The 16,552-nt window shown below is 38.4% G+C and overlaps 1 protein-coding gene across 4 annotated transcripts in view; it reads left to right on the top strand.

Annotated features, from left to right (window-relative positions):
* The window catches only part of RAB3GAP1 (RAB3 GTPase activating protein catalytic subunit 1), a 43,532-nt gene that overhangs the window by 9,551 nt on the left and 17,429 nt on the right, over nt 1-16,552 (top strand). For all 4 annotated transcript variants that reach the window (XR_006104083.1, XM_042468515.1, XM_042468525.1 and 1 more), the window contains 12 exons: nt 1,214-1,379; nt 3,211-3,310; nt 4,511-4,592; nt 5,616-5,684; nt 6,545-6,618; nt 8,901-8,993; nt 11,677-11,843; nt 12,618-12,716; nt 13,119-13,291; nt 13,783-13,837; nt 14,615-14,965; nt 16,050-16,187. Coding sequence is in view for 3 of the 4 variants with exons in the window: in XM_042468515.1 (XP_042324449.1) it covers nt 1,214-1,379; nt 3,211-3,310; nt 4,511-4,592; nt 5,616-5,684; nt 6,545-6,618; nt 8,901-8,993; nt 11,677-11,843; nt 12,618-12,716; nt 13,119-13,291; nt 13,783-13,837; nt 14,615-14,965; nt 16,050-16,187 (1,567 nt within the window). In the remaining variant the exon portion in view is untranslated. The remainder of the gene's footprint in view (nt 1-1,213; nt 1,380-3,210; nt 3,311-4,510; nt 4,593-5,615; nt 5,685-6,544; nt 6,619-8,900; nt 8,994-11,676; nt 11,844-12,617; nt 12,717-13,118; nt 13,292-13,782; nt 13,838-14,614; nt 14,966-16,049; nt 16,188-16,552) is intronic.

Here is a 16,552-nt window from a genome sequence, read left to right as displayed (position 1 = left end):
AAAAAGATACATTTATTTACTTTCTCACATAATATTTCTCTTAAATATATAGAATGTATTCCTAGTCAGAAAATTACAGTACATTTCTAGATTGATGATCTGATACTCTCTTTATACTAGGAGAGCAAGCCTTTGCAGTGTGGAATTAATAGTTGTGATCTTTCAGAATTTGAGTAACAGTATTTGTAAACTATGGGCCAAAACACACTGCAGACATAATCCAATTGGAGACCTCTTTGTGTTCTGTTCTGACTCAATGTTAGGGAAGTCTGGGAACTTTAGTTTTGTGAGACATTTAGCCTTCTCTGTCAGAGAGCTTTGGTGCTACAAGAAACTACAGTTAAAGTGGTCTCAAACTGGATTATTTCTGCAGTGTGTTTTAGCCCTATGATGATTTGGAAAGGATATATAGATAACTGCATATGTATACAGTAGGCGTTCCATATCCACTGTTTCCTTACCACAGACTCAACCATCCATGACTTGAAAATATTTTTAAAAATATATAAATTCTAAAAAGCAAGCTTTGTTTTGCCATTTATATAAGTGACACTATTTTGCTATGCTATTGTTTTTAATGGGACTTGAGCATCCACAGATTTTGGCATCTGTCGGGTTTCCTGGAACTAAACCCCAGTGGATACCAAGGGCCCACTGCATAGGATATGTTTCCTTCTGTGCACTTGGTTTTTAGTTTGTGCACATGTTCTGCAAAATGAAACTTGGCTAGAGTTTTCTAGCACATACACGCAATAGGTTAAAATAATTGAAATTAGTGGAACCTAATATTTGTTATGACTAACTTAATTTCCGTAATTCTTCTTTTATATTATTTGACATGGCTGATTGTTCTAACAATCTCAAGCATAGTTTGGACTCCTGGTAAATGGGTTTAGGATATCATGGCAAATTGTGTGGTCTGTTTGCACTCTGGTTCAAATCACACTGCAGAAATAATCCAGTCTGAGACCGCTTTAACTGCCCTGGCTCAGAGCTAGGGAGCCCTGGGAATTTGTAGTTTATTGTGGCACCAGAGCTGTCTGACAGAGAAAGCTAAATATCTCACAAAACTACAGTTCTCAGAATACCATAGCATTGAACCAGGGCTGTTAAAGTGATCTCAAACAGGATTATTTCTGCAGTGTGTTTTGGATTTTGGCTTGCTAGATTATAGTCTGTTTAAAACATATTTAAACTTCTGAATATTTTGCAGCCAGGTGCCAGTATTTGTGCAAATTCATCACAAGTGGCGAAGAATGTATGTTGGAGAGTGTCAGGGTCCTGGAGTCAGAACAGATTTTGAAATGGTTCATCTTCGCAAAGTGCCCAGTCAGTATACTCATTTATCAGGACTTTTGGACATCTTCAAATCAAAGATTGTAAGTATAACTGTGAGTGCACATGCCAAGATTTTCTTCACAAGAGTAGTCAAATGCTTCTTCTACCTGTAACTCTTATATTCAAACCTAGATATTGTACAGGCCAAAGCGAGATGAATATTCATCTTCTGTTAGTTCATGCAGATGGGATGCAAATTCATGGGCACAGGCAGGAACAGCTACAATAATACTTCAGATCTTGTGGACATAATACAGACTTTGGTTTATTCACATGATTTGATGAAAATGTATATGATGCTGTTGGTTTGATCAGGAAGACTTGGACATTTTCCTTATATCCTCCTATTGATTAGTTTATAGCTGAAGACACCTTTGAGATAGGATGTGAATAATTTGTTGGTATGTAAGGCAATATGTTAATAACCTCATATAAATTTTTAAAAACATTTTTCTTTATCTTCCTATTCATTAATGACAGTGGGATTAAAAATGAATGGAGTTTTCTTCTCCTTATTTTGTTTACTTATATGCAACCTTTCTCCCAATATAGGGACCCAAGGCGGTGAACAGAAAGTTTAAAACAATACAATTTTTAAAAAATCCCAAAACATTAAAATGTATAAATATGAAAGTTAAAAAAACAACTAAAAATGTAAAAGTTAAAACAGTTATGTATTAAACTATATATAAACCTTAAAATCTGAATTACACAGCATTTATAACCCAACCCTTGTCAGTTTGAAAACTGTTTTTATCTGCTGTCAAAGGGAGAGCAGGGATGGGGCCATACTGGCCTCTCTAGGGACGTAATCATAACAGTTGTTGCTATTAATCTTACTTTTTTAGTTCTTTCCCCTTTTATCATCCTGGAGAAAGATGAAATATCTAGTGTGGTCTTTTCTGATGTGTTTAAAGATTTGCTCTTTCTAAATGATAGGCATAGTACATTTGAAATACATGGAGAATTGCATAGTGCATGAGACTGAAACGTTAAATGCTGACTTGAATAAATGGATGAATTGTTACTGTGTGCCTTCAAGTTGTTTCTGACTTTTGGTGAAGTGTCACAGGGTTTTCTTGGCAAGATTTATTCAGATCAGGGTTGCCTTTGCCTCCCTTTGAGACTGAGAGAATGTAACTTGCCGAAGAACACCCAGTGGGGATTCAAACCCTGGCCTCCACAGTTGTAGTCCAATGTTCAAACCACTACTCCACATGGTCCTTGGATATTTAGCTCCACTGAGCATACATTTGCTTCACCCAATATTATTTGGTATAATTTCACATTGAGTATTTTATAATGGAGTCCACCCATTCACTGATCAGATCTAGAGTGGGCAATCCATATAAGTATCCAGCAATCATCAGCTGTTTTCTTTCACTTTAATGTACTGAGCTTATGCTGCCAAAGGGACTGAGGGGCATTTGCATGTGCAGTAGAGCTTTCTTTTCCTTTTCTGAACAATAGTCACCACTATTTATCTCAGGCTGCTTCTGGAACTCAAGTAAGCTTCATAGGTTGCTGTGCAATACAAGGAGATAGCTATTTATAGTACGTGTGTCTCCTGCTAGCAGAAATTTTGAGGCCAAAAGAGTCTTGGGTTTCTAATTGCAATAAGTAGACTAGCTTTTTGTTGTGCCAGCTTATTGTAACTTACTTACTTACCAGTTATAATATTAAACTGTTTAATTTGAGTGTTTCGAAAGAAGAATGATGAATGATCTTTATGTACTTGTATCCAATGCAATAAATCATAGCAATATTGGGACTCTGTTCTCAGATATTTCTTTGTGTCCCATTTAGACTAAAACAAAAATGTACAAATCTTGGTCCTAACTTCTTATGGGTTTCTTTATGTATTTCTTCTAGGGCTGCCCATTAACTCCTTTACCTCCAATAACCATAAGCATTAGACTTACATATGTGCTTCAGGACTGGCAGCAGTATTTTTGGCCTCAACAGCCACCAGGTGGGATATTATAATTATAATAATTATTATATTATGTCATGTTATGTTTTGATTATGTGGATATTACAGCTTTATTCCATCAAATTTAGTATATAAAATGATGCAGATAGAAAGAACTATGCGACTAAAGACTTTTGGCAAGACAGGGAGTTAGCAATGTACAAAGAGGGGGCTCTTTGAATCTGATTGGCTGCTTTTATAATTGAAGAGAGTTTGAAAATGGTTCTAGAAATAATAAAGCCATTTTTGATATTTTGGAAGTATATTACCTATTCTGGTATGTGGAAGAGTTCCAGTAACACAGAGACATTCTTGAAGTTAAGTAATCCTTAGTGATATTTTCCTGTTGACAGTGAATTCTTTTCTGATGTAGAACTCCCTCCCTCACAACAATGTAGATGTAGGGTGCATCTATACTGCAGAAATAATGCAGCCTATGGAATTCTGGGATTTATAGTTTTACAAGGTATTTAGCTTTCTCTGCCAAAGAGTGCTGGTGGTAAAATCCCAGGATTCTGTCAGATGGAGCCGTGGCAGTTAAAGTGGTGTTATACTTCATTATTTCTACAGTGTGGATGCATTCGTTGTTACAAACAAATGGTCTCTCATATAAGAATTTCTTGGAAGAGTTCCAACAATCATCATGTGATTTTAAAACATGGTGTGCACTCTCTTTGTGCCTTGTTTTAAAAGAGAAGTTGCTTATTCTTGCAGTGATAGCAAACAGCCCCTTGTGAGTTCAGGTGCATTGCTTGTTTTTGCTATTGCCGTATCATTGCTGAATTGCAGCAGTGCAGTGGCAAACTAAGCAGTGAGACCACAAAAATGGGAGAGGCTATATGCAAACTGCATGGTGTGTCCCCCTTGATTCACTTGATAAGTCTGAAAATAATCTGTATAAAATGATGTCTGATTATGTAGTTCATTTGTAACTAGGATATTAAGACTTTGTGGTGGCTATTTTCTTTTCTTTCCAGATCACATGGATTACTATCTGTTTTAGGATATTGAGCTAAATCCAGTTATAGTCTTATCAAGAGCACGCCCATTGAAATGAGTCAGACTTGTTAATCAGTACTATTTTAAGTCCCACTGATTTTAATGATTCACCTGAAATAGGTATAAAACTGCATTTAGCCAGTTGTTCAGTGAGTGTTGTTACTTAATGCTGATGTAATGTACAACATGCTTTGTCAATAGATATTGATGCTTTAGTTGGAGGAGAAGTTGGAGGCCTTGAATTTGGAAAGTTGCCATTTGGCGCTTGTGAGGATCCTATCAGGTAAGATCTAATATGGTAAATAATGCAGGCCAGTTGAATGAAGTTGTCTTTGTTGGTTTGGGAAGTCCACACGTGAAGTCACTTTGCCACACAGCAGCACTTTTTAATACTGATTTTGTTCTTGTAATTTTCTGTGACTTAACATATAGCAGATGAATAAGGCTTTGCAAATGTACTTGTTACCCAAAAGTAGTGGTTTTGTGGCACTGCACATAAACATTTGTATTTTTCCTAGAAATGTAATACTTCTATCCAGCTGCTCCAATAGAAAACTCAGAAACATCTACTGTGGATGGAACATTAGGGCACATTGCTGTCTCAATTCAGTTATACACTATGCAGCCAGGAAGTGATTTAAGTTTTTAACATCCATATATTTAAAGGATAAAAGTAAATATATGTGCTGTTGGTTAACTGCAAACACAAAATGTACTGGATTGTAAAGCTATAGGCGTAAATCTTGAATTTCAGTTTGGGTATGGGATGGAACTTGGCTTGGGGTGTCCCCAGTGTTGGAAGGTGTGTAGTGGGGAGATTCCCTCTTCTCTCTGCAGTCCCTTGTGCCCTCTGTAAAACTGTTCTGGAGGATAAGGGAACCCTTTAGAGTAGTATTCAGGGATAGCCATGTTGACCATACCTCATAATCCAAAAAGAGTGATCACTTTATTGGCCAGCCACAAAAGGTATCATGCAAACCTTCAAAGCTTCACTGTTTTTTTCCCCCGTCAACCAAAATGTAAACATCATACAGGAGAAGAAAAATGATAATGGTAAATTCACAGTGCAGGTAGAGTTGAGGCATGTGTGTGCGTCTGTTAGTGCCCTTGAGGAGAAAGAGAGACAATTGGCAAGTCTTCTTTCTCTCCACGTCTGCTAATAGGATCCCTGACTAGAGCAAAAGCTTTCTGTGGATGGAAGGAGCCCTACTTTTCACACAAGGCTAGGTTTGGATCAGAACAATTGCCAGTGTTAGTGTGTTGATTTTTGGACTCTGTTTACAATTGTACTTCCTTCTGTTTTTAGTGAACTCCATTTAGCAACTACATGGCCTCATCTAACAGAGGGCATAATTGTAGATAATGATGTTTATTCGTAAGTATATTGTTTATGTTTTTCTAATCCAAATATCTGAGGAGCTTGTTTCAAGATCCTACCTTGTCTAAGAATCCCAGCTAACTTAGGCGCGTTACAGACCACCTAAAAGCGGCAGTCTGCCAGTGCCGCCTGTTGCTCCACGAGGGAGCCGCAGCGGCCAAACCGTGCGGCTCCCTCGCGGAGCAAAAAGAAGCCCACAAAATGGCGCTTCTTTTTGTGCCCCGGATGTGACGCCGCGAGATGCTAGTCACGCACTCGCGCACAGAACGTGCGGACGCTCAATGCTTTTTCTAGCAAAATCCACTGTATTGGTTTTCATAATCTTGAAGATCTAAAGTTTTTTTTTTTTTTTAAATCCTTCCCCATCCCTTTTTAGAAGATATATTATTGAAATGGTCATGGGCCAAACCAACAAACTCCCATTTTTGTAGATCTTTCTTTTCAGTTGTGGTATCTTACCTTGCATGTTTCCATGAGATTCATGATCTTGCATAATCTCATATGATGATGCTGCTGCTGCTGCTGCTAATGATGATGATGATGAGAAAAGTAATTAGATAAACACCAAAGGCCTTTGATAGTTCAAATGTAATAAGCTACTAATGCCATATATAAGAGGAAGAGGTACTGTGCCTTTCTGGGAACCTAGCTCTATGCATGATAGTCTTGAGTTGACAGAGATGATAATAACAGGATTAGACAAAGTAAGAAAGAATAACTAAATAAGTAAAAAATGGAAAGTGGGATTAAATGTATTCTGTTATTAGTATGTGGAGGATTAATATGGAAGTCCTTGAGGTTGCTGTCTTCAATATGCGTAATTAATGCAGCGGTTAACATTTTTTTTTCTTTTTTAGAGACTTGGATCCTCTTCAGGCACCTCAGTGGTCTGTAAGAGTTAGAAAAGCTGATAATCCACAATGCTTATTGAGTAAGCAACCCAGAATGTATATCTTTTTTTCAGGTTTCTTCATAATATTTGAAATATTTTGGTTAAGAATCCATGGTGTATAAAAACATCCATTAGAGCTATGTCTTATCTCCAAATGCCTTAGTGGTGTAAAATGAAATTAGTTACAATAATTTAAAATTTATAACAGTAAAAAAAGTCAAAATATGTAACGGGTAAAAGCGAATTAAAACCATATACAAATTGGATAAAAGCATTAGATAGCTTGGCACTGAAATGAAGCCATCATTGGTGGCAGTTGGGCCCCTAAGCGGAGGACATTCCATAAACAGATCACCAAAGAGGAGAGGGCCCTCTCTCATATACTCACATGATGTATTTGTTCCTACTGGTGCAAAACAGAGGAGATCCCCTCCACAAACTTAGGAAGGTGTAGTCTTTGCAGAATAACACAAATATAGCTCTTATTCATATACACTCATCCCTCCACATTCATTGGGGTTAGGGTCATAGGACCCTCGTGAATGCGGAAAAATCGCAAATAACAAAAACACTATGTTTTTATTCAAGAGACCACTTCTCTAGGAATCTCTAGGTTCTTCAGTGCAATTTTTGGTTAAAGGTGAATATTGTTTACCAAACGGCAGCTTGCAGTATTTAAGGAATATTAGTGATGTTGCTTTTTGAAAAATGTATAATTTTTGTAAAATTTGTAACACACCTATGGATGATAAGTACAATAAATGCATGTCATTATGGTAGCCTTTGGATGTTAGAGCAAACCTTAATTTAGCATAACAAGATTTGGAACTGTACTTATCATTAATGTTGGTGTTGGTTTAAACAGGCCAAGCTTCAGCAACTTTGCTTTAAAGTTGGTTTGTTTAAAATTAAACATAATTAATGCTGACTGTAGATTATTGTTCCAGACAATATGACAAATCATTGCTAAGCAAAAGTAGAACTACTCATCCTGGCTGCATGGAGAGTGAGACAAAGCACATTTATCCAAGGTTCATGAAGATGCATTATGACTTGCTTGTAATATACTAAATTATAGTTTAACATGACATCTGGAAACCTCTTAATTTGATTTGGCTTGCTATAAGAATACAGGCATACCTCAGTTAACAAGCTTCTGACAAAGAAGCTCCTTTTTACAAAGTCTGTTAATGCTCACCAAGTCCCCACTTTTCTGGCTGGTTGGAAATATTTTAGAAGCATCAACAATAGGGGGATGGTGAAGGAGGCCCAGAGAAACATAGACTTTAGTGTTGGGTTGCTGCATGTGTCTTCAATAAGCAGTGCAATAAAACTGATTCTAAGAAAGAGTTCAGGATTCTGCCCTAGCTAATCATTTTGTAGCCATGCATGTCTACCTAAACCAGACAAGTTACGCAGCAGTTGCCTTCAAAATCCCTTACTGAACATTGTCAACAGCAAAACAGAAAATGAGAAAGCCGTTATGTCTGCCTCACAATTGATCCCCAGCATATTAAAGAAGCATGCATCTATTTGGCCACTAAAATAGATATCATAGGAAAAGTGGAGGCTAATGAAAGAAAGTAATGCCTGGATGGATTTTGGAAGCTTTCAGGTGGTATCTAGAATCTTCAGAATATTTCTATTTACTCATGCAAGGCTTACCTGACCTGGTTGTTTCTTGTCTCATGTGCATATTGTTTGTTTGGGGTAAAAAGTTCATTAAATATGTTGAAGAGCTCTTCTTTTTGGTAGTGTTGGAACCTATCCCTATTCTTTCCATGTTATTTCTGCCTCTGTTTTCAAATTTTATGTTAAAGTCAAGGTTACTATAGAAGAAATTCGGGGTTCAAATGTAATTCATACATTCATTAACCTACAGGTATATCACAGTTAACCAAACATGTGTCCCAGGGCATTACTTCTTTAACATAATGCAATGCATATGTTTACCTCACAAGATAAGTGCTTATATGCACTGATATTACTATAGAAAATTTGATAGTCTTCTCACATTTTATTTATTATCTGGCCATGCTGGGCATGTCAATTAAACCAAAGTAATAAACTGCACCTCAGTAGAATCATACAGTTGGAAGAAACCTCAAGGGCCATCCAGTCCAAACCCCTGCCTTGCAGGAACTCACAATAAAAGCACCCCAGTCATCCAGCTTCTGTTTAAAAACCTCCAAAGAAGGAGGCTTTATCACACTCCAAGGAAGTGTTTCACTGTCGAATAGATCAAAAACTAACACTAGAAAAACTAATCACAAAGAATTCCATTGTATATTTAAATTATATCTTCTCTTCCCTTTTTTTAGGTGATTTTGTTACTGAATTTTTCAAACTCTGTCGTCGAAAAGAATCAACAGATGAGATTCTAGGAAGATCAGCATTTGAAGAAGAAGGCAAAGGTAGAAGTTAATATGATTTTCTTTTAGAAAGTTCTTTTTCTTGGTCATTGTACTTGTGAAAGTAGTAAAGTATTCACCACTGTGGAAGTAAGATCCATTTGAGAAAACTAATAGTGGTACCTGAGTTACAGGATTAAGGCATGTTAGTGTAAAACAATTTCCACTTCCTCAGAGCAGTATTATTTTTATTTCTCCTCCTGTTTAGTCTGTTTTTACCTATTTTCAAGCCAAAAAAAAATAATTGATTGGCACATTGAGTACTTACTATTCTTGTGTGTGGTAAAGGGAGACATCCCCAGCTGGGTTATTTCCTGTTGCTGCCCTAACTAGGCAAGGAATGCCAGAACAATAAGTCCATGCCCCACCCCTGATCCATCCTCAGTTCTGGCCACAGAGTAGGATAGAGAGAGCTAGAAATTAACTACAAGAGGAGGAAGAAATTTATTAAGAAACAGGAAAACACTGCCCAGGATGTCTCCTTTTTTCTGCATACAAGAATGAACTATCATGATAGTACCTAATGTACCATTCTCTGTATGCAGCAAAGTATACATTCTCAAGTGGGGATACACCCAAGCTGGAAAGGGGGGAAAGGGGATGTGGCTAATTAGGAAGAACCTGCTGCAGCATCGTGCTTCCAGATGCAGCCTTGGTTGAGGCAAAACTGTCCAGTTTATAGTGCCCAGCAAAGGTCAAAGGATTGGATCATGCTGCTTCTCTACAGATTTGTCCAAGGGGAGCAGGGAAAAGTCTGCGGATGTGGCCACCAATTTAGTAGATTGGGTGCTGATGTGCAATGGTTTAGGGAACATTAGTGCCTCAGGCTGTGAAAATGCATGCTTTGAGCCAGTGGGCCAGAGTGAACAGTTTCCTCTTTCCCCCCAGGGAATGAGACAAAGTATGTTTCAGATCATCTAGAGCAGGCCTGTACAACATATGGCAAGGAGGCCACATGCAGCCTGTCAAAGGGTTTTGAATGGCCCATGATGATGTGAAATGACTTCAAGGCTCCTCCACTGGTCAGCCTTCTCCTCAGGTGAGGGCCATGTATGGGAGGAGGAGGAGGGGCGAATGCTTGCCCTGCTAGGCTCCTCTACTGCTCAGCTTTCTCTTGGCTCCTCCACTGCCTGTCTTTCTCCTGGGAGAAAGGCAGGTGGTGGAGGAGGAGGAGGAGGATAGGCAAACCTTTGATCCTCAAGGCTCCTCCACTGTCTGGCTTTCTGAGAAGGCCAGGCAGTGTACAAGAAACAGAGGCAAATACTCGCCTCCCAACGCTCCACCGTCACTTGGCCTCCTCCCAAGGAGAAATCTGGGAGGCAGAGGAGGAGAAGCAAGGCTCTTCTGCCACTTGGCTTTCTCCTTAGGAGAGGGCCGGTAAGAGGAAGAGGAGAATGGAATTAATTCTAATTAATATGATTGATTGATTGATTGATTGATTGATTGTTTGTTGTTGTTGTTGTTATTATTATTATTATTATTATTATTATTATTATTATTATTATCTGTGGCCCGAAGAAGTTAGTCTATGTAATTTTGGCCCTTAGTTACTGGCAAGTTGTGCAGGTCTGATCTAGAGGAATGGGTCCACCAAATGTATATTTTTTGAGATTTCCATATGTCTGATTGGTGCATAGTCTCTGTAGACACATCAGAAGGATGGAGGCAAAAGGAGAAGAGAGAGGTGGACTGGGACCTGTGAAAAATTGATTTGATTTCCCTCCACTCCCCACTCGGGTACCAGGAAAAATAACTAGACCGCTCCGAATCACTCCCTTGAGGGCACTGGTTCTATTGTCTTGATGTGGTGGAAGAGGTATTGAGTCACCTCTGTGATAGCCTTTTTTAAAGAGACTTGGATACTGGTAACGGAAGGAACCTGGGATGGGAATGATGGGCGAACTCTAGGGAATAACAGTGAACAATGGTGTCTAGAATCCAGGGATCCATAGTGGATTTCTGCTAGGTCGGGAGGAAGAGGATTAATCTGTCCAGTATTGCCCAATTATGGTGGTCAGAAGTATGGCCTTCTGGGCTTTGGAGGAGATCTCTGTGACCTATACTGAAAACGTGATCTGGACCAAGTAGGCTTGAAATTATGGAAAGCCCTGGACCTGGAGAAAGAGCAAAAGGGCCAAATGTAAGGAAAGGAATTTCTAGTCTGGCATCTTTCCCTTTTCCACAGTACAGAGGACATGGCCTTGTTGTTTCTGCAAGAATGTCTTTCAGTGCCTCTTCACCAGAGAGGAGGACCCCAACAAAGGAAACTGTGGCCATGTTCTGTCTAGAACAGTTGTTCCCAAACTCAGGTCCTCCAAGTGATTTGGACTTCAGTTCCAATAATCCTGACTGTTGGCCAAGTTGGCTGGGACTTCTGGAAGTTGAAATCCAAAACAAATGGAGGACCAAAGGTTTTGAACCAGTGTTCTTTTCTTTGCTACCTACAGAGAAAGTTATAATTTTACTATCTAGTTTTGATTAGCTTTTGCAGGATATCCACAGTTACATTGTAATGCATTCTGAGACTTATTCTGGACCAGGCAGCAGGTGGCACAATCAGATTTAGCAAAACCGCCTTGGAGTTGTATTTTTTCTTAAGAAATCAAATTAAGAGTAGAAAATGAGGACATAAATGTGGATTCCAAATAAATTCTGAGCTTATTTTGAAACATCCTGATATTTATAGATGCTGATATAAGCCATGCTTTGTCAAAGCTCACGGAGCCAGCACCAGTCCCAATCCATAAACTGTCAGTGACAAATATGGTTCATACTGCAAAGAAAAAGATTCGTAAACACAGAGGCATAGATGAGTCACCATTAAATAATGAAGTCCTCAATACTATCCTATTGGTAAGTTACTAATGTTAAATTTAATGGTGCAGCTCTGTGTTTGAATTTGCATTCTCTTCAAACTAAGAGTGACTTTGTCCAGCTTTGAGTGGCTTGTCAGCTATAATCTCTTCTAATAAGGTGTTCTTGAAATAGTTACATGTTTCTTTGTCACATGGAGGTTAGCCAGCTGCAGTGTGCCCTCTTTGTGGCTACTCTTAAAGTATATACAAGCTTCAGCCTGAAAATGCTAATAGTAATACAGGTCTTTGATATGTTTATATTCTAGCAACTTGCACTGATTTCTTACTTTGAACCTACATTAGAGTGTCAATCATATTTTTTGAATAGGTAAATTACATAATACTTCAGTAACTGAAGCACTATGCCCTCCTGTTAGGAACTGAGAACATCTTTTTCCATCTCAGTATCTGGACTTTGGAACTTGTTCAGTTTTCTCCTTTTTGCTTCTTTAAAAGGAGAATGAAAGCAGTGTTTTTTGAGCTTGCCTTTTATATACGTGTTCATTGGCTGTTTTATTTTTGCTGCTGTTATATTGCCATTGTTTTGATTATTTTGTTATGCCTGATACAGTATGAACAGCTTGAGTACTTTATTTTGGAAAGAACAAATATAAATGATTTTATAAAATACTTGGTTTCTTACAAAACAAAAAACATCTAAGCATTTTTAACAGTCCTTTGACAGAATTTTGATGTAGCATCTAATGCCTGTGAAAAAGTGTCAGGATAGCAAATCTATATGAAAGCTGACACTGTGAACTTTCCCCTTAAGTGCTTATTCCCTGATGCTGCTGACAAATTGACAGATGGATCTGAAGCACGAACTAGTACATCAGCAGGAAGCCTTCCTCCCCCAGATAATGAAGACTATGTAAGTTCAGGCTACATTTGTAAGAAATATGTACTACATTTTAATGGCTTAATAAAAGGAAAAAAATGTAAAAAGTTTTTCTTGGTTTTTTTGGGCTATGTGGCCGTGTTCTGGAAGAGTTTGTTCCTGACGTTTCACCAGCATCTGTGGCTGGCATCTTCAGAGAAATGTAAAGATATTTTTGTGAGCTTTGATTATGAAATTGTTTTCATTGCCATTCTTTAAAAACAAAAACATAGTTTTTCATGTATAAGCCCCTTGCCTTTTAAGGTAACCCCAGTATTCTGTAAATTAAATACATTTGTGTATGTTTACTAGTTTTTAATGTTTGCTTCACTGTCTTATTTCATGCATTTTTGTTTGGCTTAACTTCCCTCTCCTTTGCTTGCTCCTTGTGTTTAGAATCTCTACATCCAGTTCAAATCTGCTCCTTCAGATAGTCTGACTTACAAATTGGCCCTCTGTCTTTGTATGATCAACTTTTACCATGGTGGGGTCAAAGGAGTTGCACATCTCTGGCAGGAATTTGTCTTGGAAATGCGTTTCAGGTGGGAGAACAACATCTTTATCCCAGGGTGAGTTCTCTTCATGTCATTTAGTTATGAGTACTGTAATAGTGTACAGTAGGGGAATGCAAGAGCCATAGCTTGTGATATGGTTCCTGATTTGGTGCTTTAGAAAGAGCATTATTTTGTTGCTTCCACAAAAGCCTTCCTGTTTTCAGCACATTTAACTGCCGCCATATAAGACAGTATGAACCATGTGTGTGTTTGGTGCACCTCCTTTAAAATGGCATTTTAGATTACAAATAACCCTGCATAGGAGGTTGGACTGATAATTATGACTGTGCCCAAGTGGGGTTAATCTATAACTGAGCATAAGAGGCAGGTGTTTGGTAAAAGTATTTACAGCAACATCTTAAATGGATTTCTGGATTGCAGTCCAAGACTTGAAAGTTTGTACTCCACGTTTACCTATATACTGCTCCTTCTGAAAACCATATGGTGACTGTATCTTGCAGACATTATATAACAGTGCTAGTAACATAAATGTATCTTTTTGTTAGGTTAGCCAGTGGTGCTCCAGATCTGAGATGTTGTTTACTTCATCAGAAACTCCAGGTAATTATCAAAGAAAAAACAATATAACATTTTCAAAATTTTATGGTAGCAATAGCAACAGCAAGTACATTTCTATACCGCTTATCAGTGCACTTAAGCACTCCATAAGCAGCTTACAAAATGTAAGCTAATTGCCCCCAACAATCTGGGTACTCATTTTAGCAACCTTGGAAGGCTGCAAGCCTGAGCTGAGCTTGAGCCCTTTAGCTGGTATTGATTATTATGGTTTGTGAGTGAGTGGCTGCAGTACAGGCATTTAACCACTGCACCACCAGGGCTCCTGGTAAGATCCTTTTACTTTTTCTGTCACTATCCTGCAGTTGTTAGAGCCTGTGTCTTTTAAAAATAGCAGTTAACACAAAAACAGTTCCTGTCTTTTAAAACATCAACAGTGGTACTAGCTGGCTTGAGTGTTAAGGGCATTTTTTTAACATTTTTGAACCAGAGGCTTGGGTCCAAAGAAATGTGAATACAGCTCTGTTGCATAATTATGGTTTCTGGCTCCCTTCCAGTTTCTTCAGTCCCCAGCATCCAACCATCTGAAACTGAGGGATCCTGGGACACTGGGATGAGTTGGAGGGGCAGGAATTGCTGCTTATTGGTGATAGGGACTTGTGTGAGTGAAGTGTCCTTATGCAAGAACATATAGCTTGAATTCAAGCTATAACTGTCTGGTTACCGATTTCAGATATATTGTGCTGCGCAGCTTAAACAACAAGCTATTGTGGATGTATGTAAAATAAGAATAAACATTTTTCAATTTGTATTTATTTCCAGATGTTAAATTGTTGCATAGAAAGAAAGAAGGCAAGAGATGAAGGGAAAAAAGTAAATTCTGATCGCTCTTCTGGTGACACTGGAAAACCTGACAGTTCAAAAGAGAGTGATAAGGAAAAAGGAGAAGTAGGAAAATCTTGGGAATCCTGGAGTGACAGTGAAGAAGAATTTTTTGAATGCCTGAGTGACACAGAGGACCTTAAAGCAAATGGACAAGAAGGTGGGAAGAAAGGGATTGCAAAAGATGGCAGCAAAGAGACTCTAGCATTAAAGCCAGAAGGTCGACTACATCAACATGGCAACTTGACTTTGCTTCATCCTGGAGACCCTCTCTATGTTCCAATAACACAGGTTAGAGAGAAAGATTTAGAAGTATTCTGCTTCTGATTTCTGAACTTGTAGTGCTACGATACGGCAGAAAGAAAGTGCTCCAAGAGCTGGCATCACATGAAAAAAGTAATTTGATTAACAGTTTGGTTTTCCCACAAACATAGATCTGTGTTTATACATGTGTTCAGGTTCCACAAGTGAAATATAAATACATATGAAGATGGTGAAGTCACAGTGTGAGTTGAATTGGACTCTTGTACATTAAGGGATCTAGACATCTCTGAATTACTCTTTCACATTTCCATAATTTAGAGAGTCACCCCTAAACTTGCATAAGCGTCACATGCAATGCAGCTTATTTATTGAATTTATATCCTGCCTTTCTCCCAAAATGGGATTCAAGGCACCTTTCCCCTATAATCAAATTAACTCTTTCGAAGTGCTGAAGAGGTGCATTTTTCCAGAACAACAATAATCTGTCATTTTCTACCCTTGGTGCAGTATGTCCTGTTCTCTACAGTTTTATATTTGTAACATCCAAACGGAGAAAATGTGGATTTTTTTTTTAGTACAAGCAAGCATGTCAGACCATGGTTTATATCCAGTAGATTCATTTAACTGAGACGTATGAAAATTTTGTTAATTCAGTGGATGCACTGTAGTTGGGATTAATAATTTCATTTAGGCCTAAATATCTACACAAAACTGGCTTGTAAGAAATAGCTTCTAGGACAGATTGAACCAAAAGGGTATTTTTTCCCTCTGGCTGCCCATTGTTGTTGTTGTTTGTGTGCCTCCAAGTCATTTTTGACTTATGGTGACCCTAAGACAAACCCTCTCATAAGGTTTTCTTGGCAAGTTTCTTCAGAGTGGGCTTGCCGTTGACATCCTCTGTGGCTGAGAGCATGTGACTTGCCAGTGGTCAACCACTGCATTTTTATGCTCAAGCAGGTAAATGAACTCTGGTTTCCAGGGCTGTAGTCTAATGCTGAAACCACTACACTATGCTGTTCTTTAGTTTTTTATTTATCCCTATGAGAGCTACCAAGCCTGAAGGACATTCTGCAGGTTATCACCTAGCACTTTATGTCTCTGTACTTTGCAGGAACCAGCTCCTATGACTGAGGATCTGTTAGAAGAACAGTCTGAAGTTCTGGCTAAACTGGGAACATCAGCAGAAGGAGCCCATCTTCGAGCTCGTATGCAGAGTGCCTGTTTACTCTCTGATATGGAATCTTTCAAGGTAGGTGCAGGTTTCAAATTGCAAGGGGTTGTCATTCTGACAATAATATACTCCGAATGGCTCATTAAGCAGACTTTTTCAAGAATAACATTCAGTCCTTGCTTTCGTTATGTTCTCTTTATAACAATACTGGTTGAGCCTCACTTATCTGAAATGCTTGCAGCTGTGAGTGTTCTGTATTTCTGAATCCGATTGTTATTTTCTTTTTAGATTTTGAAATACTTCATGTGAAGAAAAAGGCAAATTTAAGCACGCAGGTTGAGCCTTGGCAACATCCAGTTGGGATGAGCCTAGCATCAGCCAATGAGAGTGTAGTCAGGAGGGATATAAGGAGGGAGAGAGAAAGAGCTGAGGTTAGATAGGGA

Source organism: Sceloporus undulatus, chromosome 1 (assembly GCF_019175285.1).
Source record: "Sceloporus undulatus isolate JIND9_A2432 ecotype Alabama chromosome 1, SceUnd_v1.1, whole genome shotgun sequence".
NCBI classification, from domain to species: Eukaryota; Metazoa; Chordata; class Lepidosauria; order Squamata; family Phrynosomatidae; genus Sceloporus; species Sceloporus undulatus.
This window is presented reverse-complemented; position numbering and strand designations above follow the sequence as displayed.